The sequence below is a fragment of the Pyrus communis genome, chromosome 14 (genome assembly GCF_041283825.1).
Source record: "Pyrus communis isolate YQ-2024b chromosome 14, ASM4128382v1, whole genome shotgun sequence".
Lineage (NCBI taxonomy): Eukaryota > Viridiplantae > Streptophyta > Magnoliopsida > Rosales > Rosaceae > Pyrus > Pyrus communis.
The window spans coordinates 12106204-12130739 of record NC_142578.1 but is presented as its reverse complement, the minus strand read 5'-3'; the positions used below and the strand labels follow the sequence as shown (position 1 = coordinate 12130739).

The following is a 24536-nucleotide window of genomic DNA, read 5'->3' as shown; positions in this document are numbered from 1 at the left end:
ACTTGCAAAATACTACCGTTAGACCATAGGTTCATAGTCAATGAACATGAGATATAACATACCGTCACCTGTGATATTTCGAACATCTGAAACGAACAGAAACATGGGGCTTTACGGATCAGCAAATGGTATACAAAGAGATTTTGTCCTGCACATGAATCCTTAAGCTTCCTCTCCAATTACAAACATTTACAAAGGAACAGAACGCAGGTCAAGAAAAAGAAAAGGCGACGAGTATTATGGTTGTATATTTCTTCTTTACAGTGTTAACTTGGCTAATTTATGATGAAAGTGCAAGCTCCGCCCACGCCAAATTAGACGCCTTGAGCTCAGCAGAGACTGATGTGTTGATTTTGCTCTCCAAAATGGTGCATAGTTCCTGCATCGATGGCCGCTTGGTTGGGTCGGGATGGATGCAAAGATTCACCACATCGCATATAACTTTGAGGTCATCATAACTGAAATGTTTCAGTTCGGGATCCACAACGTACGACATCACATCTGGCAGCTCAAGATAGTCTTTTGCCTGCAGAAGACGGGAGTCTTAAGTTGTTTGACGCATAACTAGCATAAACTACACTACTCAGATTACCTTAGGAGCGATTCAGCAAAACACAAAAACATCCATAAAAGTTACTTACCCAGTCTATCAAGCACCCCTTATCCTTGCAGTATGGAGGCCTCCCGCTGATTACTTCGAGTAAAAGTATGCCGAAAGCATAAACATTGCCTTTAACATCTAGGTGGCGTGCTTCCATAGAATTCGGAAGGACACAAATAGCACCTTCGCCGCAAATAGTGCCTGAGTTCTTTTCCGATCTCGCAAGAATTGTCTTCCAACTTTCAAAATCAACGAGCTACAGTAGAAAAGAGTGTTAATCACGTATGCTTATGGAATTTTCATACATCTGAATCATGTTTGAACAAATCTGAATTAAGGGATTTGAGAAGCTTCATGGAGTACCTTGGGTAAAAAATCTTCTGTAAGATATACAGCACTAGAATTTAACTCTGATATGGTAAATGGCGGCTCAAGTTCCGAGTGAAAATACTTGAGTCCCTGAGCAATGCCTATAATAATTTTCATACGCCTTGTCCAACTTAGCTGGCATCCTTCTCCAACTGCATTAAAATAAATTCTGGTTAGAGCCCGAGACACCTTTGATAGCAATGAAATGTAGTTAGAAGGAGCCTTCACTTACAATGTAGGTGTTCATACAGTGTCCCATTTGAAGCATATTCAAAAACCAGCATCCTTGTAAAGGGGGCATTCTCACTACAATAACCCAGTAATTTTGCTGCATTTTCGTGATTTAATCTTGCCAAATCTGTCACCTCTCTCTGAAAATAGAGTTCAAGATAGCCCGTCCAATGCTCTTCCTTAATGCAAAGGGATATCACAGCAATCTCTGGACCACCTTTTATGTTGCCTTTGTAGACCAAACTGTCAGGTGAGGAACCGATAATGTTGCTAAAGTCTTCACAAGCAACCTCTAGCTCTTGTCTACTGAATCTGGCAATATCTTTTAACATCTCGGAATCTGTATGGAAACCACTAACCATATTAGCCATTGTTGCTTTCCCAAGTAGAATTCAAAAACTCAATTGCATTGAGGCAGTTGCAAATTGCAACAAGGAACAAACCTATGTAGACTGTGATATGGTCTTTTTCACTTGCTGATTTCTTCCAAGGAATTATGATAGATGATTTGCTATTGCATTTGTGAACAGCAGTGAAAACAGCAACTAGAAAGAGCGAACACACCATGGTTCCGGTGACTATTTCCAGAGCCAAAAGCCAGGCAGGTTTTGAAGCCTCCCGATGTTTGGCGACCACTTTATCAGGTGTATGCTTTGGGTTACTTCCGGGATGGCCTTTCAAAGGGGCTGCACCAGCTTCATAGAACCAACAAAAGAAAGGTCACTAACTACAACAATCAGTACTGACATATCAATTGCCACACATTAGATTCAGTATTATAACAATCAACTAAATATCGAGTCAACGGAACTTCCATATTACATATTAGGATCACCAAATCAATTTCAGCATCAAAAAATTAATAATTACTGATATTAGGATGTTTGCTCAAAAGGAGCATAAAAACATTTGTTCACACTTTTAAACTTGCTGAAGGGTTTTGTTTGGGTTCAGTTTCCACTATAAAAGTTCATGAAACTACTTAGCATGTATAGTATATCCATTGATGGTTCATAGACTTCAAAAAATATAAAATCCCACATACCACAATGTTCTACAGGACGCTGCCTGGGATCCTGTTTTTGGAGACAATTCCCTTGAAAACTTGTCCTGCAAGGAATAATTTAAGTAAATGAAGGTTCACAAGTTGCATACAATCAACGATAACTACGGCAATTGTCAAAATGGCACGAATGCAACACAAGATTAGGAGACTAGAATAGTACTTGACAAAACAAACTTGCTAACTAACATTGTAGGAAAAAGGTTTATGATGTCCTAGGCTCCTGCATTTGTTGATCTGGTATTGTATTAATCCTTGTTTATTTGATTTATGGGAAAGCAACAATTATGGTTTCAAGATAAGTGCTCCTAAGGCTTGAGTATTTTGTCAATCCAAACACAAACCCCTCAATGACCAGGTCGTGTTAGTATCAAAAAGGCTGCAAAAATTATTAAGATTTGACACAATAATTAAACAGGTATTGATTAATACTGGACATGAACAAACAATAATACTACCTACACATGACAAATCCTGGGTTAGGACAGTACCTGGGAAGATACTCCAAGCACTTAGGTATGCTACCAACAAAGAAGTTGTACGAGAAATCTGCAACTTTTAACTGAGATGATCGACAAAGGCCTGTTAGGTTTGATTGTGAGGCATACCTGAAGCAAAAAAGAAAAACTATGAAAAACCGAGCATAGTGGCCTTCTAGGATTCATTCAGCTAACCCCCCCTTAGTGGGATAAGGCTTTGTTGTTGGTGTGAAAAACAAAATTCAAGAAAAAAATTCCTTAAATAACGGAACAACATAACAATCAAATAAACTTTCTCTAAATCTGAGCTATGATAATCAAATATAAACAAAGCTAGCACTTGAACTTTAATCCCCACTTATTCGTCTCAAAATCTGCTATTTCTACGTATTCATCTTTTCTACTTCAAAAACATAGTACTAAATACAGTTCCAGTAATCGGATGATCCACAATCCATGCAAGAAACACAGCAGTATGGCCGTCAACACCTTTTCTTTTCGCCGTTCTTTTTTCTCAATTTTGAATAGCTTAGCTAATTTTATGATGATAAATTTGCATCCTCATATTTATTTTTAGCTCTAAAAGCATCTGCTTAAGGTAAGTGCAGAGCTGCAGGAATTGTTCAAACACTCTACACTTCTGCAACTTACATTCCAGGTACGTTAGATGGGAATCTTGTATAGCCATTGGAAGGAATGGTTCCTTGAAGCTTATTCCTATCCAAACGAAGTTCCTCGAGGTGCCCCAAATTGCCAAGTTCAGGAGGTAGCCGACCAGACAACCCATTTGACTGAAGATTTCTGCAACAAAAGTAATTCCCACTGTAAGTAAAATTCCAAATAACCAAGAAACTAAAGCATCATTCAGAAAATGAATGTGAAATTCCTAGTACATTTTCACAATACTGGTTAAATTCCCAAGCTCTGGAGGAATTGGACCGGTGAGTTCATTCACTCCCAAGTCCAAGATTGTGAGGTATTTTAACAAGCCTAGCTCTTTAGGTATTGTTCCAAGTAGCTTGTTCCCATGCAAATTTCTGTAAAACAACAACAAGACACAAGTAATCAAGCTTCAACCAAATAAGATTGGAATTAAGGTTATATAACTTCAGAATCACTGTGCTAGGTGGGAAGACGGGAAGCATACAGTTCTTGCAAGAAGGTGAGTTGACCCAAGTCTGGTACAAGAAATCCCCTTACTGATGAACTGGAAATATTACTGCATAAAAACAATACCGAAAACAAAGTGTATACCAGTCATTCTAAAGTTTTACTCTCAAAATCGAAAACAAAATGGAAGGAATATCCTATGGTTCAGAACTAACATACACAAGATCGTATCTTACATCTTGAATACATGGTCCCGAGCCACAGAACATGTGATGCCGGACCAGGCACAAGGATCGGCATCCAAGGCATTCCAAGTGGACAAAACCAAATGCGGGTCTTCATATATTGCTTCCTTAAAGGTTGTGAGGGCCAAAACTGTGCAAAATCCATTTTTTTTCACTCAGAGAAAATCTACTAAAACAACAAATGGGCAAAAACATATAAACATATTACATCTTGTTCTTAATTCTTTTCATATGTACAGCTAATCTAGTTGAACTCTTTAATCAAACTAGCAATGCGATTATATTCGATTATATAGCGACTTAAGCATTATGATCACCCTCACACTACTTCAACAACGCTCGTTCTCTGCTAATTAAGAAAGAAATTGATCACAATCTTGAATCCCTTAAAACTTTCCATCAACTGTTGACAATCATTTTCCCTTCCCCCCTAACACACACACACATTTTCTCAGCAACCAAACAGAGATTTAGCGAAACCAAGATCTGAGAAACAGAGAGATCTCGCAGCAACACATACCTTCTTTTGAAGCAAAAGATTCACCACCCACAAGAAGAACCCCAGAAATCAAGCAGCACAGAAACCGGAAGGAGGCAAAACTTCTCATTTTTCTCTTAGTTTCCTCAATATAGAAACAACACAGAAAAGCTCATCTACCCACCACCCAAAAACCCACAAAAAAAGAAACCCCGAATGGCCTAAAGCTTCAGACTCAAACAACAAAGCCTTAGTAATACTGTAAAAACGTACTTACCACCCAACAAAAATAGACAAAGAAATGCTACCCAGATACGAAAAAGATGTGAATTTCTTGAAGCAAATACAACCGAGTCCCAAATCCAAGCTTTCGGCAACTACCCACTATAAATATTGAGCAAATCAGTGGCCAAATGAAGCAAAATTTGGAAGATGAAAGATAACCCCAGAGAGATGTGGACTCAAAACTTGGATTCAAAGAGAGGTTTGGTAATGGTAATGGTAATGGTAATGCAGTTGCTTTGGTTGGTTGCTGCTTGTAAAAGCTTTGGCAAAACAAAAATGGATAGCAAAATTACTAGGAGGAGAGAGAGAGAGAGAGAGAGAGAGAGAGTATTTTCTTTTAAAATGGCGGTTTTGGTTTTTTCTTTTTCTTTTTCTCTTTTGCTTTTTGAATAGTGGGTTTTGGTGTCGTGTCTGTGTTTTGGATCTGCGTTGGTGCCAACTGCCAAAATTCTGCGGTAAAACCTTTGACACTTAACTGGAGCCGGTGACTGCTGTATTCCGAAAAGCATGGGTATACCGTTGAAACTCTGCGCTAATATTTTGGGGAGGCTTAAAACTCAATAGCCTATCTACTAAAATATTGAATCCAGTATATGGTGTCTCGTAATGCATATTGGAGCCGAATTCTCATATTTTGTGATATGGTCGGGTGCGACCGTTGTAAGAAGCTGGGTTAGATTGATCTTTGGATTTTCTAATACAAAAATGTTCTCTTTGGTCATTTGGTGGGTTTCACTTTGGTGTTACATAGTATTAAATGTTACTATGGTCTGAATTCATAGGACCAAATGATTAAAACCGATTCACTTTATCCAATGTTTGTTACATTTAAGGCTACGTAGCATTAAAGAATTTTCCTATTTGGTGATTGTTGAACATACGGTCACCAAGTGTGGAGAATGAATGCATGTGTTTGCAATGTTTAAACCTCCATTGTCTCGGCTTGTAATGGTGGTACAACGAACTACTCTAGTCTGATTCATTATTTCTGATATTAAGTAGTTAACTTCTAAGTTTCTTGGGTGTACATTTTCGTATATTTCCAATAATTGTAATGGTGTGGCTCATCGCCTAGTCGAGTTAGGTTTATTTCATGGTGATTCAATAGTATGGTTCGAGGAACCCAGATGTGACCTCAACCAAGATGTATACTCTCATTGAGTTTCTCAAATAAAGATATCATATTCATTTCGAAAAAAAAAAAAAACAATTATCAAATGTAACAGTGTGTAACCATAAATTTTTAGTCATTGGGGGAATGAAACTCTTTCTTAATACATGTGTGTGTGTGTGTGTGTATATATATATATATATATAACTTGGTTGTTGCAATTGCATACACTAATTGTGAAATAAACAACTATCCATTTTGAATACTTATTTTAATGGCTGGCTGGCTTGCAAAGATATTTTTTATTTTATAAGTGTAACAGAATTAATTAGTATTATAATTTAATAATATTCATGGTATGAAAAAAAATAATAATAAAAATCATTGCATATTAGTTTCCTAATGCGCATTAAAAAGGAAAAGAAAATATAATACCAAAACTTTTACATAAACGAAACAATATTTCGAAAGAGTAATGCAAAGTAGATCAATTGTTTAGATTAAATTTGTAAATTATGTGATTTGTCACTATAGAAAATAAACACGTTAACCAATACTTAAGAAATAATCTAATCATCAACAAACACGTCAGATGATTTAAAATATATAATTTATCTAGATAATCTCTCTAGCATTACAATATATTAATTATCTAGAGAGACTAAATTTCTAAATCAAATTTTGTAAACCAAATGATTTGTGGATGTTGATGATTGGATTATCAACGTAGAATTATCCGTTTCAATATCACTTTCCGGTATTTCTTATTGGTGACAAATACGTCAAATGGTTTACAATTAATAATTTATCTAGTTATTTTTTATTAATGACATATTATTTTGTTTGCAAATTTGATTTAAAAATTTGACCTCCGTAATATTATCCATTTCAATATCACTTCCCAGTATCTGCGGCAGTAATCATGTGCCTTAACCTCATAACCACCACCGATTCCTCCTCTTAAATATAGGCACCACCAATTCCTTCTCGTGAAATATCTTGAGATGGGAGAGAAATTACTTTGACTGTTTTACAGCTGTGTCTGGGACTTTTAGTCTTTCTTTTGACTCGTAATTTTGATCAGGATGAGTTTCACTTTTACCTTCTCTAAAACTAAAGAGGTCACGCACTCTTTTTTTTTTTCACAGTTATTGTTAATTTTTATCTTTTAATTTTTTTTAATTCATTCGATCCAACGACTGCAAATTATAAAGATGTGTAAAAAGTAAAAAATGGTGCGTGAATATCACATCCCATACTAAAACCATGCTCTAAAATTCTTCCTTTTAAGAAGAGAAATGATTTTCAGGTACATTTTTTACGAGTATAAATTGATGTTTAATTTAATTTTTAAATTGGACATAAAAAGGAGAATCAAGAAACAAAGATAAACATGGGTTTGCATGAGAAAAAAAAAGATGTGTCAACTTCATTTCCCTTGGAAAAATAATTACTGCACACACCCTTTTCACTTTGTACACAACCTTATTTATATACGGAAATTAAATAAATCAAACGAAAATTAACAATTGATTAGATTAAACACGTGTGTAAAAGGATAAATATTAGCTTATAAAAATTACATTTTTTTTTTTTTTTTTGAAAATTTCTTCGATGAAGTGAGTAAAATGAGTTATGCCCTAGTAAATTTGAAGAGAACAAAGTCCAAAAGAGAAAAGTTTGGTTCTAAAGCATGGTGAGTCAAGTGCCATTTGTGCTACTTTCTTTTTGTTTGGCCAGCTCTATGATGCCCTATTATTATTAATTAAACCCTATTTGTAGTATTGTTATGAGTTTAAGGTAAGTTACACTTGACACTTGCAAACACTATCTTCCAATTTGGTGGGCCCACTCTCTCTCTAAAGCCAGGTGTTCATGGCTCCAAAGGCTTTTAAAAACCCCTTTAACATATAGTATTAGACGTTTTTTTTTTTTTTTTTTTTTCTTTGAAAAACAATATTATCTATACTAAGATGTGGGGAAATAGGTTAAGTTTCACAATGGATCAGCAGTAATGTAGTTCAAATTTGTCTTTGGCAAGAATCAAATTTAAGACCTTTCACTTACAAGTAAAGAGAAATACTATAAGACTGTTGTACTAAGTGGCAATATTAGTAGTTAAATAATAAAAGAAAACTTGCACATCTAAGTTAGTGGGTCCTTCATCTAATTTGGTTCTAACAAGTCTTGAGTGTTAATATATCTCTTCTAACTTATTGTTGACACAAAAGATGGATGAAGCTCCAAATCCAAATGCCCTTTATTTTACCTTATGTTGGCCAAGACAAAATTTGATGAAAAAATTATTTCACTCTCGAGTGGAGACAACTACAACTAGCTGAAAGTTATAATGGCCTTCAAACAAAAGTATTCATAACCATTCAATTAGAGTAGTGCTATCTACACACTCATTTTTACTTTTCACATCCTCCTCTTAATTTTCGGCTATCGGATCAGATGAATTAAAAAAGATCAAGGGCCAAAAATTAAAAAGTGTGTATGAGAAGTAAAAATTGGTGTGTAAACAACACTATCCACTCATTTGATGCTACCATACGGTTCTTGGACTTTAAATCGGGTTGTGTGTAAATAGCATTATCCCCTCAATTAATGCTAGCATATAAATCAAGTTTTTCTACTTTATTGCGTCATTCATCCAATAGATAGATATTTGTCACGTGCTTTAAAAAGTAAACTACTCATTTAATAGATGCTTATTCACGTGGTAAATTAGTCAAATTAATTTGCATAAGATCATCCTTTAAAATCTTTCTTTATTCCTTTTTCAATTAGTTAAGAAGAAGGGATTCTTCACCAGTGATATGTAGTATTGAGTGATATAAAAAATGAATGAATGTGATTAAAATTATAAAATTTAAATAGTTGTAAAAATTTAACGATAAAATCACCCGTAGCATTGAATGACACGTATCATTGAAATCGCAATAGAGAAAAAAATCACGAAAGAGATTGAAATTTTTTTTCAGGTTTACACAAAAGATGCTAGTTGTTCTCCATCAGCTTAAAATGACACGCCCCAATCTCAATGTCCATGGGACATCGGAATGGTCACGTGCTGGCCAACACCCGAGGGTGACGAAAGTCATTTATTGAAAATATGAGAACTAAAATATGAATAAGATAAAAGAAATTTAAATATAATTAATATGCAAATGAGGAACGTGTTCAGATCATACAACTAACTAGAACACTAAAAGAAAATATAAAATTGAATGAATAAAAGAATGGGTTCTACATCGAGAGGACTCGAAGATGCCGATACGGAAGTGCCTTGACGCCGGGATCATATGCCTCAAATCTAAATCCTGAGGGGGCACAAAACAAACATGAGTGGGCCAAATTGATATACATATATAATAAAACAGTTATCAACATACTAACCCCAAAAACTTTATGAAAACTAATAGCATAATAAGTGGTAGGTTTTTCGAAAACCCTAGCATGCCATAAAACATCTCATAAAGCATATCTCGTATATGGTGTGCTAAATAGTGGTATCAATATAATATCTCCTGGCCCAATGCTAGCACCATGTCTCTTGACTCGAAGTTAAAGATTATTTTCTCCCGGTCCATTGCCAGCTCCATGTCCCTCGCCCCGAAGCCAGGGATTATTTCTCTCGGCACACAGCCAACACTAGATCCTAGCCCCAGGAGGAATAGTGACCACTAGATACGCACAAAACATTGAACATAATCTTTCCAAACATAGGTACATATATCTCAAAATCATCTTCATAGTCTAAAGTCATCCATCATCTATACTATAAAGAAGTGTGTAAAAACATGTTCTAAATAGTATATCATCATCCATCAGATACCCTACAAGAACATGGGTTCGATAGAAAATATGGTATTCCAAAATATTTGCAATAAGCATAATATCACATAAAACGTTTCATAAAACGTAATCATTAAATCATGTTTTTCATGTATGCATTTCTACTATTAAAACATGCATTTTAGAAAGGGTCCATTCACAGATACTCCGTCGTTGTAGAGCCATACGAAATAGGAATAACGGAATCACTGCTATTAATTGCACCTAAGCACATAAGAGTACACTTAATAAAACTATACTCAAAGAATTGAATTTGAGTAAACGAACGTCATAACCGGGTCCAGAACGTCGAAATTAGCCTAGGAGGGGTCCTGGACCAAAACTCGAAAAAGTCGACAATAGTCAACACACCAACCCCACCGCCCCTGCCCTACCCACCTTGTTCTACAAGTTTGTTGCTCCGTCCACATTTAGCCGCACCCAATCATCCTCCACCACCCTAAGCACCGAACCACTACCTCCCCCATGCAGAAGAGGGATACATTTGGCTATGTTGGTACATTTTTTTACTTATAATATAGGTGCATTTGGTTTTATGGTACATTTGGGTTTACAGTACATTTTGTTTCTTAGCACATTTATAATCTAAACATACCAAAAGTAGGTGCGTTTCTTTTCAAATGTACCATGAGTTTTGAATACATTTTTTTATATAACTATACATAAAATTTAACAAATTAATGAAGCTTTATTATGAAAGTGTCAATGACTTTTTTTAATGAAGGAGGAACTAATTAAATATGATAACAGAAATTAAAAGTAGAAAATTCCTAGATTGTGAAAAATTAGTTGTTAGCTAGCTTAAGTGAATATATTAAATAAATAAAAAATATTGAGTTGGCAATTGATTAAAGCATCTTAATCAAATTTTGTAAAAGAACAGATGGTTAGTATAAACAAGTTGGAAAAAATATAGGGAATTCTAATTATTATTATTTTATTTTTTTTGTCAAACATAACCTTCATTGATAGGAAAAAAATGTTACACGAGATAAAAGTTAAAGAAAAGTTGCTAGTGTGTCAAACGAACAAAGAAGCCCAAGTAAAGTACATGGCTCAATTAGACTCTATTAGTTGACAAAAGTTGTCTTCTCCACGGTCACTATGTATCTTACCATTTCGTCGTTCAGGTCAACTGATACGCAATCATCATCAACAAAAAAAAAAGGGTTATAAAACAAAGCCACAGATTCAATTTAGTCCCAATTGAAGAATAAATCTAATTACTAATTTCACAACAACAAAGATGCAAAAAAATCTGGACTTTGTTTACGAGGGGTCCTCACTGACAAATGCTTCCACTCTAAAGTTTTGAGTAATTTTGAAGGGAGGAGTGGGGAGCCTCATGATTTTGAATTAAGTACCTTGCATGGATTAAAACTAAAAAGTATTCAAAACCCCAGTTGATCTTAATAAATACAGGTGTCTAACATGATTAGTCAATAAGATTAAAAGAGTGAAGTGGCTCCATCTTACTCAATACGGTCAAAAGACTTTTTGACATGCCATCATAATTTTATGGATTTCATCTGAATAATTGGCTAGTAGTGTCACATTTCATATTTATGATAATTTATTATGTTTCGTTGTATGATATGCAACCAATAAATGAAATATTAAAATGTATGGTCAAATAGTTTAGCCATAAACGATCTAACAGTTAAAAATATTGGTACATATTATAAAATTTCTTCTATAAGAGTATGACTATTTTGAGTTTTGTTATAAATAGCCGTAAATGTATGTGCATGAATGTCAATTATTGAGTGATTATAAAACTCACTTTTATCAACAATTGATAGTCGTACACATCTACTTTTGAATAGTTTTTTACTTTCTTAAGTAGAGTTAAAACTATAATCTTTAAGAGGTCTTAGTACTACGGTCTAGTGGTATTTCTCTTTACTTGTAAGTAAAAGGTCTTAAGTTCAATTTTTGTCAAAAGTGAATTTGAACCACATCATTACTAGCTTATTGTGAGGCTTAACCCACTCCCCTACCCTTGTATATCATATCGTTTGTAAAAAAAAAAAAATAATAAAAATCAAAAACTATCATCTCTGAGAGGTTTTTGCAATTAAATTGATTTCCTCTTTTTTGGTTTGATCATTTTTTTCTTCTAATTTCTTTAATATTTCTGATTTGACCTAAAGAAGGTTGAGAACATATTCAAATGCCAAAGCTCTTAAGTTGAATAAATCAGCCAAAAGGGGACAAACCATCTCAAGAATAAAATATTTTAAGACTTGTTTAAATTTTGTGCGAACAAATTATTAATCCTGACAAGACAATCCGATTGAAACTTGTTGCATAATTAGTGAAATGAGTAAGCAGCAAGCGATGCATAAGGGTGGGGGACAGTAACTATTTATGTATGCGAATTTGATTTTAATGTGAGTTTTTGGCTTAGTGATGCGATATTAGTTAACCAGTCTTCATCGAAGTGGATCTAAAAGCTACGAAATTTCAGTGTCCGGTCGAAACATTAGGAAAGGAGAAAAGCTTATTGATTTGGTAGAAGCTCGTATTATCTCTTCGTCAATGGTCGGGTGCAGTTCACAAAGAAAAATGACCATTGGATTTATAAACTCTCCGCCCGTCCTCTTTACTAAATTTTATTAGTATTAAGAAGGAAAGAAAACTTATAAGCAAGGTGATTAGGTCAAAAGCTACATGATGATCGCACTAATGATCTAGTTGTATTCTCTTCATCGAGAATTTAAATTATTTGTACCACCTCAATTGACCATTAGGTCTAATACCGGTTTATACTTACAAATTGAGATCCTTATCCCGTTGCTTACAACCTACGTTGGGTCGATGAGATCTACTACGCTGTTGCCAGTACAATTTCTTGACCAACTATTGGAGTGTGGGCAAAGCAATGGACATTTGCATGTGCATGGTACGATTTCATTTTTGTAACCACTACTACAACATTTGATTGATCTATAACGTTCACAGAAGATATTACGATCAGTCGCTCATGCACATGAATCGTCATCAATGACCATAATCAATCCAACGCATGAGCGACTGAGTTTAGTACTAACCTACCGTCCACGACAATGGTGACCATGGAATGGCAGTGGTGCATGTGATTCTTATATTGTACGGCAGTATGCGCGGTGCAAGAATGCATTCGTTATTAATGTGTGAATTTATTTAAAAGGTCCATCCCCAACTACACTAATTTCGTCACCCGACACACTTATCACAACAGGAATACGACAGCTCCTCGATCATACGTCGCTCAAAGAAAATGCTAACACAAGGAAGTATATACAACAAGAACCATTCGAATGTAACGTAGCTGTGGCATTTATAGAGAAAGAAAAGCTTGAGGAAGAAGCAGTTCCAATGTAAAAAACATGTTTAGACCAACAGAATGGACCATGAGACCTTTACGATTGGTAGGTTTGATTACATACGTTGTGGTTTTGGTCCTTGTAGTTCGACTGATTTTTACTATGGTCATTTTCACTTCAATTCGACGTTTTTAGTCACATACAAGACTTGATTGCTTACTGAACCAAACTACATGACCAAAGCAAAAAATGAAATCAAACTACAAGGATGAAAAAAGGTATTTCGACCCTTTATTTCAGTATTTCTCTCATGCATTCGAGAATTTGTAAATTTCGAAAATGTACAAGATTATAGTAGAATTGTTCCCACACTAGTTAGGTTACAGCAAAAGTTTGCGACCTAATAAGTTTCTGAAGCATTGACATGACAGTGGTCCCTAATTGCTAAAGGGAGATTATATTCACACACCTCAAATTACTTTTCTCATATTCTTTTAATTTTTTTAATATTTTGTTATCAAATGTTAGTGGTGTGTAGAAAATTTTAAAAAAATTAAAAAAGTATGGAAGAAGTAATTTGAAAGGTGTGAATATAATCTCTCATTGCTAAATAAATAGGTCAGCACATTTAATTGGTAGTACATCAACTTGCCAAGCACACCAGCACCCACATGAGGTTGTTACATAATTTATTGTAATTTAAGAACCAACAACAAATCGATCTTTGATTGAGATTCTTACTTTTAATTGGACCTTGCATTGTTTCTTGATGACAGATTTCAACTTGGCCCAAATTTTAAGCTCGAACAAAAATTTTAGGGTGGAGTGAATGGTGGGCTAAATCTTCCACAACTGCTTTTGATTAAAGGTCCAAAAGTCAAAAAATGATCTGAATTGTTCATAAACTGATCTCTAATCGATAGCTAGGCTATAATTCTCTGAAATGCTCCATGCAATTATTTGGCCAAAGAGACATCAGACTAGCCAAATGTAGCCCCCTCTTAGCTCATTTTTTAGAGCTTAGCTCCTCAATTGCAATAATTGATTCAAATTAAATGACTAGATTTGAAAACATTCAATGGTAGTTTAACTAAATTAACCAATAAATTTAAAGTATAAACTTAAAACTAATAAATTATTGAGAGGGCTATGTTTAGCCCCTTCAGTTGAAGATGTATATGAGTATGGCCTGATACTGCTCATTTAAAAATATTATTTTAGGGGCTTTAATGCTAGACGAGGCTATGTTTAGCTCTTTCAATTGGAAATGACACCTCAGGTTTAGCTGCAAAAATTCGAATGGCAGTGCATGGTTGATGGACTTGGCAGCCACCATAAAATTCAAGGCAACAACAACTATACGTCTACTTTTGAAAAAATACGGTAAACATACACGATTCAAATCAAGTAGCAGTATTTGAAAGTCCTTCTGAAAATCTGTTAACGTCACAATCATTTATTCTAAAAGCATTTGCAAATAGCCTCTAAGTTTGGTTCGACGACAATTAATGTTGTCAAAGAAACATTCTTTTATCACAATGGTTTCTTAGATTGATCAAACTCATCATTTTGGTATCTCAATTTCAAAATCAATCATTGTCGTCCCTGACATTCACTACCCCATATCAATTTGGTCATTCCGTTAAGATTCCGTCAACTATTATGTTAATTTGTATGTGGGGCCAATCCAATGAAATGGTGACACGTGGATTACACAAAATAAGAGTTTTTATTGCAAATGGTCCCTAACATTGATCCAACTCCTCGTTTTGGTCCCTAAATTTCACAAATCAATACATTTGGTCCCTGACTTTCACTATCGTACATCAATTTAGTCATTCCCTTAAAATTTCATCAATATTTTTTGTTTATGTCATGATGTGGTCTCACTAATCCAATCATATGGCTCTACATGGATGAACTATAAGAAACTATATTTTTTAAGAGTGAACCAACGGATGAGTATTCCTCGCATCCCACAACCCCAATTGGAAAAAAATCAATCTAAATTTGATAAAATCAAATCCAAATTCAATTCAAATTTGATTGGATTATAACCAACTAGAGAGAATGATGAGTGAGTTCAGGAGGCCAAGTACTTTAGTGGTGTCGTGGTGCCTTCTTTTTTCTTTTTGAGCATACCCTGATGAAGATGGCGATAACTTTTTTTTCTTTTAGTTTTGGTTTTTAGTTTCTTATTTTACTTTTAGTTTTAAATCTTAAAAAAAATTGTTTTTTTATAGTTAATCCACGTGGCGCCATATGATTGAATTAGTGGGACAACAGATATTGACGAAAGTTCGCGACCAAATTTATCGATTCTTGAAACTTACAAAAATAAGGAGTTGGATCAATGTCAATGACCATTTATGATAAAAACCCTTATTTTGTGTAATCCACGTGTCATCATTTCATTGGATTTGTGGGTCCCACGTACAAAATAACAGAATAGTTGACGGAATCTTAACAGAATGACCAAATTGATGTGCGGTAGTGAATGTCAGGGATGACATCGATTGATTTTAAAAGTGAGGGACCAAAATGATGAGTTTGATCAATCTCAGGGACCATTTGTGAAAAAAAACCCTTATAAGTTAAACTTTTTAATTACTTGTTAAGTTTTGTTTCAATGGAAAGTTCAGATTAGTCCAACCATAATTTAAAAAGAAAACTAATGAAAAAGATTTGAAAACTTTGAGTTTTAAAGATAAGGACAAAATAAAGGGTAAAGTGAATAGTACCATAATTGACTTTTTAGTGTAAAAATGTGGTTTTTCGTTAAAATGAATAATACCGATAGTTTTTCGTTAGTTTGCAAAAAGTGAATAATAATACCGGGAGTTTTTCGTTAAAGTGAATAATCCAATTACTGTTTTTTTTTATATTTTATTTTATTATTATTTTTTTTTAATATCAAAGAAACATTCAATTAGTTAGCTATGAGATTTCCATTTAGTATTACGTGTATATTAAACCGCAGCCAAACCAATTTTTGAACCTATCTAATGCGTTCTAAGCAATTATAGTTCGATTTGTAGTATGATTCTAGGCAGTGTTATATACAATTTGGTGCATAATATGAACCCAAAACGGAACTAACCCAAACTGTGCCAAGCCTAAATCAAAGAAAAATGAATTGTTGGGTCAAGTCATACCCGAACATGATCCAACTCATTCCCATGCTACTCTTGCAGCGTTTGGCCCAACACATGATTAGCCCGATACATGTAAAAGTCAATCATGCATTTCCACTTTAGTTGAGCAATTTTTTATCCACATTCCCTTGAGCTTTCGTAGGCAGGTTTTTGTGAGGGTATGCACAAATTGTTCACATAGCCATCGTTATCAATGTTAAAATGTTCTCTTGTGACTCTATCGTCAGTGTTAGGAAACTTTTAGGTCGAGGTGGACTTGGGCTTTGCGTGTACTCATTTGCTTCCCTTAGTTCGTTTTCATACCAAGTTCTAAAATATTTTGAAAGAATTAGCACGTCTTAGAAAATATCCTGTTGCATCAATAACTCAAAGATAACATGATTAAGTAAATAATTACTTGCCTAAGTGAGACATGGTGTGGAAACTAGAAATTTATCAATTTAGCATGAGAGAGAGAGAGAGAGAGAGAGAGAGAGAGAGAGAGAGAGAGAGAGAGAGAGCTTGATTCCATGGTGTTCTAGGTTGGATTTTCTAGGGGTTCTAAGAGGACTTCTATTGAATGAGAGGATCAAAGGAAGACTAAGGAAAACTCTAAGGTTGCAGGAAGGTGATCCTCCCAAAAATTCAAGACTACTTACATTTAGAGAGTGATTTCTCTTGCTTGGTGCAATACAACGTTGAATCTCTCTCTCCCTCCCGTTCTTTGTCGTTCCCCCCTCTGTATTGAGTTGGTCCACCAATTAAATCTAATGCTAAGGTGGAGAACTATGAATGTACGTATTTTACGTTCTAAAATTGACCATTGATGTCAAACACAATAATGAAAATGAGAAACCATAAATTCTGTGTCAACAAATAACTAAAAAACAAAACTTAAAGTTTAGAAAATATAAACATATTATTGCCACATTATAACATGTGAATTAGTACATTTTCTCGGTGAGAATGTGACAATTAGATTAGAGAAAGAAAATTTAGCAAGTTAGAACAAAATGAGTGGATTATTAGACAAAGACTCTTCCTTTATCAAAGTAAAAGAAAAATGGTACGAGTGGAGATGGACTTGGAAAGTGGCAAACCTAATAACAAATATTTAGTACTAAAAAGCCAATGACCCAACTGACACTTAGAACTAATTTACTACTAAAAAGTAAAAAGCCAAGGAGCATCGGAATCGAACAACTTTTGAGCAATCTGGTCAAGTAAAATAACCAACCTGCACCCACACACTTTACCAAGAAAAAAAACCCACACCCACACACACAAGTACACAACAGCCGCTGCATTCGGGCCCCCACACTCGACCATTCATACCCCTTCACCTTCTACACTTTGTACTTGCACCAACCAAATGACCAAATCATATGCATCTTACGTAAACCAGCAGTGTTACACCCATGTTTTTGAATCAACATTTTATCAAAATTAAATTAAACTAAAAACCCTAATCTTCATGTGCTAGCGTTTTAGTAAAACGGAGGCTAGGAAGAACTGCTCGTAAAGTTAAGCACCAAATTTGGGAACTTTGGCGGTGGAGATTTGAGCAAGGAAGTGCTCCGCCACAATCCGGCGTTGGATTTTTCCGGTTGCGGTTTTTGGAAGAGACTCGGTGATGAACACCTTCTTGGGTACTTTGAATGAAGCCAGATTCTTCTTGCAATGTCGCATCACTTCTTCCTCGTCCAAGCTTGAGCCTTCTCTTGGGATTATGGCACAATTAATCTGCAAAATTAACACATAGTAACGTAAATAATCAACCACAAATTGCCAATGATGATATATCAAACTGATTAACTCATCAAAATCAAATATCGACGGCATAACTATCGGTTATTGAACTGGGGTTCGAAAAATGTAGTTTAGTTTGGCCACGTACCTCTTCGCCATATTTATCATCAGGAACTCCAAACGCAACGCCTTGGGCGACCTCTGGATGTGACAAAAGTACTGCATCGACTTCAATCGGCGATATCTTTTCCCCTAAAAGCAACAAAAACGTACACATTGTGAGCTAAACTTTACTCGCGCATTTTATCGAACACTCGGTGTGCCATTTCGATTAATTCAGTTACCTCCGCGATTAATCAGCTCCTTAATCCGACCCACGAGGCTCAAATACCCATCGGAGTCCAAAACTCCGATATCCCCCGTATGAAACCACCCGAACAAGAAGGCCGCTTTGTTCGCTTCTGGGTTGTTCTTGTACCCTTTAGTCACATTGGGTCCTCTAATGCAAACCTCGCCGTTCACCCCCTCCGGCTGAGCCGAACCGTTTTCGTCCAAAATCGCAAGCTCCTGACCCACGGGTCGACCCACCGACCCGGGCTTGTGGGCCCCGTCTTCCGGCAACGGATTTGAACACATCAAATGGGACGCCTCTGTCATCGCGTAAGCCTCCAAGACCGGAGCGCCGAACGATTCTTCAAGCCGCGCCAATATCGACGGAGCCAGCGAGGCACTGCAGGTCCGGATAAACCGGAGCTTCGGGTATTGCGGTTCGGGTTTGCTGGTGTGGCGGTCGAGGATGATTTGGTGGATGGTGGGGACCGCGGTGTACCACGTGGCGTTGTATGTGACCATGTCGGACCAAAACGTCGAGGCGGAGAATCGGCCAGCGGCTGGGAGAGTCGCGGCGGCTCCTGCGGAAAATGAACTTAGTAACCCGGCAATTAATCCGTGCACGTGAAACAGAGGGAGGACGATAACCGTCGAGTCCGACTCAGTAAGTTTGTAGACCGATTTGATGTTCTGGACCGAAGAGGCCAAATTGAGCTGCGTCAAGGGGACTCCCTTGGGCCGGCTTGTGGTCCCCGACGTGTGGAGGAAGAGCGCCACGTCGGAGGGGTCGTTGACCAGTTGCGAGACCGAGTCGGGGCTCCCCTCTGGGGCGGAAGAGAGAGTGACGTGGCTGGCGGCGTCAGACAGGTTGGCGGTCACGTGAGGGATGTTGAGCTTGGAAGCCGCCGCTTGGGCCGCATGAATCGGTTCTTCCGGCGTGATCAGCAGCTTCGATTCCGAGTCGGAGAGGTAGAACTCGAACTCCTCCGCCGTGTACGCCGCGTTCAGCGGCGCCGCTGTCGCTCGGCACCGAATCACCGCCAAAAACATTACAACAAACTACAGAAAAGACAAAAAAAAAAAAAAAAAAACACCGTCAAAATTATTTTTTCCTAATTTAAAAACTTGTTTGGTTGCCGAGAAAATGGTGGAAAATAAAACGATGCGATATGTACCTCGACGGCGTTGGGGAAGGTGAGTGCGACGGTGTCGTTTGGGGCGATGCCAGAGGCGATTAAGAGGGAGGCGGCATGGTCCACGAGCTCCTGCAACCGTGCATGGGTCAAGTCGAACTTTCCGGAAACGGAAAGGGCGCGGCGGTTCGGGAACTCCGACGCCACCTGCTTCAGCAATCCGGTTAGAGTCGGACTTTTCATTTTCAGAGCAGAATTAAATTAAAATTAAATTAATAAATGGAAGCGATTGGATATGAAGGAAGGAGATTTGCCGTTTCGTATTTATAGGGTCGCAGAAAGCGAGTGGGGAAGGGTGGGCGCGGTGGAGGCTGGAACCGGATGGGACACGTGGCGCGCTGTCGCCGGTCAGATAGAATGTGCCGCCCCTCGGGAGGCGCAGTTCCACGTATCACGTCATGTCGTTTTGGGTGACACGTCAACAAGTTGCCTTGGTGGCTGACGTAGCGGGGCCCACCGGGGATTGGTGGACTTGGGAGATGTGATGGATGATCAGGTGGCGGATAATGTTGAGAGCGTAGGGGAGTGAAGCGGCCGAGAGAGGACGAAAAGTCGTTTTATGGGTCGATTGTGGGCCAGCCCATGGACTTCCGTAATGAATCGGTATTCTATTTTTAGTGTTTTATGCCAACTTTGCTTTGTAGTTCGAGAAATAAAATAAAATAAATTTTTGCTTTGTAGATTTTTTTTTTTTTGAATGAAATGATAGCGTTAGTAATGTTAAATTAACCACCGACCGAGTTCAAATCTACGTTTTTATGTAATGACACAACACATTTCCACCATTATAGTAAAATGTCACTTGCATGCTTTGTAGATTTCAAGTGTTTGATGCTTGTTCAGTTTCCTTGAAAAAAGAAAGGAATCCACTCGTTTTTGTTTATTTTATTTTTTAAAATGAGTGTCAGCAAAAAGGTTTATAAAACTATGCATTGTAAGAAAAGGGCTTATCAACGCTTTGGTAACCAAATCAACATTTTTGATCAAGGTCAAAGTTTCATGTTCATAGGGTGGTCTGATCAATAGATTTTCGATATCTAAGTCAATTTCTTTGAAAAAGTTAGTGTTTTAGGCTTGTATGTGTAGTCAAAACTTACCAGAATTTGGTAGATATGGGGTATTTATAGGAAGATGGCCAGACTATGCATAAAGTTTTACCCAACACATGACGGCTTCCCATTGGCCAAGATGAGTCATCCGTATAATACATAAGAAAAGAATATTCCTAAGATATTAATTAGGAGATAATATTTTGGGATGATGATGGAAGTATCCTTGATTTATTTTAATGAGGATTCGTTACTTGTTTGAGTTGATCGCCAATAGAGAGTATTAAAAATAGAATTTAGTAATTAATCATATATTTAATGGCCTTGACTTTTCCTCTTTGCCATGCAAGGGAGCTAGGTTATGTCGTATTCTGCTGCTCAAGCCTCCATAGATGTTGGATTGGGCCTGGGAATACTTGTGGGTGGCCTTACCCATTTAATGAGGACATTCTTATCTTCTTCGAGAAGGGGTCCACGTGTCATCTCTAGGATTTTTGAAGTTATTTTTTGCTACACAAATGTCCCCACACTTATTAGGTTGAACGCAGAAAAAGGCAGTATGTGTAAAGAAAAATCACAAGTTGAATCGGTGAGCAGAGAGTTGCTTCCTAATTTGTTCTAGATTCTGCACTTTGATTTGGATATAAAGTTGTCTTGAAAAGGGAAACCATTTGTCACAAAAACCTATTTAAATCTAACATAAGTAGAGGATTAAATAAAGCACCCTTAAAAAGTGAAAATATGACTTTAGCCCTTCAAACTCAATTTTCTTTATATAAAACCCTACATAAATTTTTTACTCAAAGAAAACCCAATGACTAGGATCCACATAAGTGACACACCCCGATCGAGACCAGGGCGTGCTGGCAGTCACGTGAAAGTGATGTAGCCATGTGCACAGTGCGGAAGCTAATAAAATAGTAATGTAAATAGTACGAATAATAATAAAAACTAGCATACAAAATGAAATCGAAACAAGTGCTAGCGTAAGGGAGACACCAATTCAGAGCATAAGCCTAAAGTAGTCCAAATGAAAATGATACGACAATAGAACACCCGAAGGTGACCCTACGCTGGTGATCGTCTGTCAGAAATGCCGGAAAAGCCCTCTGGGAAACCATCGCTACCTGCTAGACAACCAGAACCTGGAGTGGCGCAAAACAAAAGCGTGAGTGGGCAAAAACAAAGCTTTTCGAAAACCATTCAGTAAAAAACATTCTAACCCCTCGTCGTAAAACCTGTATACTTCCCAGAAAATAAACATATATACGTATATACAGATATGCCAATCATGCTCAAGAATATGCCATGTCGGAATCTCAGAATGAAATGCAAGTGCTTAGGTATAAATCATAACAATAACATATAATCTGGCAGCCGGAGTCACCTAACGTGACCTGTACGGCTGCATGTAGAGCTCAAATCTCAAACTCAATAATTGAACCTGCCCACGAGTCGGAACCACCTAAAGTGGTATGTACGACATGCCTGGGTGTAATACATATAAACGCTCTAGTGCTACGATCACGTGAAGGCTGTGCGAATAATCGCGGATCACTTACGAGTCGGAACCACCTAATGTGGTCTGTACGACAGGACTGTGCACCTAACTTGGATCCAAGCTGAGCGTGTGGTGCGGGAGGTGAACATCACGTGAAGGACTGTGCCCTACACTGGGCGGGAGCACTAACACCGGGGGTGCAGGTTATGAGCTCTCTAAGCATCTCAAACCACTACTGAAATATAAACATGAATAACACTTACCTGGCACTTACCTGTGTGTCCACAGCACCCAATATGCATATGTATATATATGCAACTAATAATGTACTAACAATGCACAACCAACGATAATATAATGCATGGCATATGGCAAACCATAATTCAAATCAATTTCTGGGAAAATATAAGTATATAGGTATATACGGAAAACCAAAAGCCCACTCACTGGTATGTGGAAGGGTCGTAGCCCCCCTGCCTCGAGTGACCACACTCGTCCTCGGGATACGTATCACCTATATGCGAAACAACTATAAAAACGTTAATTTTAAAGCACATAACCAACTTCTCGTAATAACTTCTCATACATTGCTCAAATTGGACAAATGAATATACCAACGTGCTCTACACAACCTCAGGATCACACCCAAATTTTTAGAAAAATTTTTCACCGCCGCACGCACCCTCACGCGCCGGCCACGCGCAGGCACGTGCCTGGCATGCTGACGGCGTCAACTGACGCCGTAGGGAATATTCCGTTAGTTCTAACGGATTCCGTTAACGGCGTCAGGAATATTCTGTCAGACTTGACGGAATATTCCATCTCCTTTCCCGGCGAACCTTCGGCACCGTCGCCGCCGCCGGAAAATCGCGAAAACTTTAAACTTCGATATCTCGCCCATTTTTCAACCAAATTTCATAATTTTGGCACCAAAATGAAGCCTAGGACTAGGGGAACACAACCATACAACTTTTAAGGGTTAAAAACCATGGAATCTCACCTGCAAAATCGATCCAACTTCGGCCAACTTCGAACCCAACAATCCCGACGTCCAATTCCTTCAAATGAACTACTCCGAGTCTCCTTGGGACTCCACCAAGCTACCTGAAAATGGTACGACTGGACTCCCACGAGCCTCACGAGCTCGAATGTGTACTCAGTTCCTTCGATCTGTGGAGATTTAGTGTGCTTGTGTGTGTGTCCGTAAGTTTTCGAAGAAAAAAGGAAGGAATGGGGCTCGGGACAATCACAGGGAAAGGGACAGAGGGTTAGGGAGAGTGAGAGTGTGAGTGTGTGACCCAACACATGCCAACACAACACAAAACAACCAATAGATGTAAAAGAAGCGAACTAGGGGCAAAATAGTCTTTTCACACGTGCATTAAAACGTTTTTGGGAAGGGCTGTCACATAAGCAAATTCATTAACTTCATATTAATTCACACATTTTACATTTTTCACATGCCTAAAATACCCCTATTACATACTTGATGTAGACAATTAATTGTAAGGAAATAGTAAATGATTTTGCAACAAGAAAAAAAAGAGACATTAATGTTAAAAATTTATTGCATATTAATTTTTTAGAAAGGTATTGAATTTTCATAAAACTATTCGATTAAGTTTTTTCACCCTACTCTTGCATACTTTTGAATTTATCCTTTTTTTATTAATATATTAGAACATTGTATTTTATTATCTACATGCACATTAATTTACCTACGAACAATTATACCATGGGTGTAATTCGATGTATATTAAGAAGAAATGTAGTTCAATGTATATTAAAAAGAAGAAATAAATTACCTATATTAAGAAGAAATGTAGTTTGATGTATAGTGTCACATCCCGGCCCGGGGCGGATCACTTCCCGGGCCTGCTCCACCACCGTAGCACGATATTGTCCTCTTTGGGCTTACCATTCCCTCACGGTTTTTGTTTTTGGGAACTCACGAGCAACTTCCCGATGGGTCACCCATCCTGGGAATGCTCTAGCCCCCTTCTCGCTTAACTTCGGAGTTCCTACAGAACCCGAAGCCAGTGAGCTCTCAAAAGGCCTCGTGCTAGGTAGGGATGAGAATATACATTTAAGGATCACTCCCCTGGGCGATGTGGGATGTCACATATAGTATTAAAAATACTATGTTACACCCATGTTTATACAACAATAAAACATGCCTAACATATCTAACAATACATGAAAAATAATTTACCTACAAGTTAGAGAAATGTTATTTGGTTGGGTGTAGTATAATTTTTTTTAATAATTGGAAAAATTAAATATAGCTAGGTGTAGTGTAATTTTTTGTATATATAATTAGAACAAATTAATTTACCTACCTACTCTTTGAAATGTTCATTTCCAATGATGCAAAATGTTCATTACCTAACTACAAATTAATTTCCAATAATTTACCTACAACAATTATACCATGGGTGT

General features: G+C 37.1%; 2 protein-coding genes across 2 annotated transcripts; both read right to left on the bottom strand.

Moving 5' to 3' along the window:
- Positions 1 to 47: 47 nt before the first annotated feature.
- LOC137713286 (putative LRR receptor-like serine/threonine-protein kinase At1g63430) lies at positions 48 to 5292 on the bottom strand. Its single transcript, XM_068452575.2, has 12 exons — positions 4619 to 5292; positions 4090 to 4228; positions 3891 to 3962; positions 3637 to 3780; positions 3395 to 3544; positions 2756 to 2872; positions 2247 to 2311; positions 1645 to 1896; positions 1203 to 1541; positions 965 to 1122; positions 642 to 857; positions 48 to 526 (listed from the first exon to the last, which is right to left on the bottom strand). The coding sequence occupies exons 1-12, from the start codon at positions 4704 to 4706 to the stop codon at positions 281 to 283; spliced, it is 1986 nt and encodes a 661-aa protein (XP_068308676.2). The 5' UTR covers positions 4707 to 5292; the 3' UTR covers positions 48 to 280.
- A 12172-nt stretch (positions 5293 to 17464) lies between these two features.
- Positions 17465 to 19823, bottom strand: LOC137712698 (putative CoA ligase CCL9). Its single transcript, XM_068451832.2, has 4 exons — positions 19530 to 19823; positions 18369 to 19413; positions 18173 to 18276; positions 17465 to 18018 (listed from the first exon to the last, which is right to left on the bottom strand). The coding sequence occupies exons 1-4, from the start codon at positions 19728 to 19730 to the stop codon at positions 17800 to 17802; spliced, it is 1569 nt and encodes a 522-aa protein (XP_068307933.2). The 5' UTR covers positions 19731 to 19823; the 3' UTR covers positions 17465 to 17799.
- Positions 19824 to 24536: the final 4713 nt, after the last annotated feature.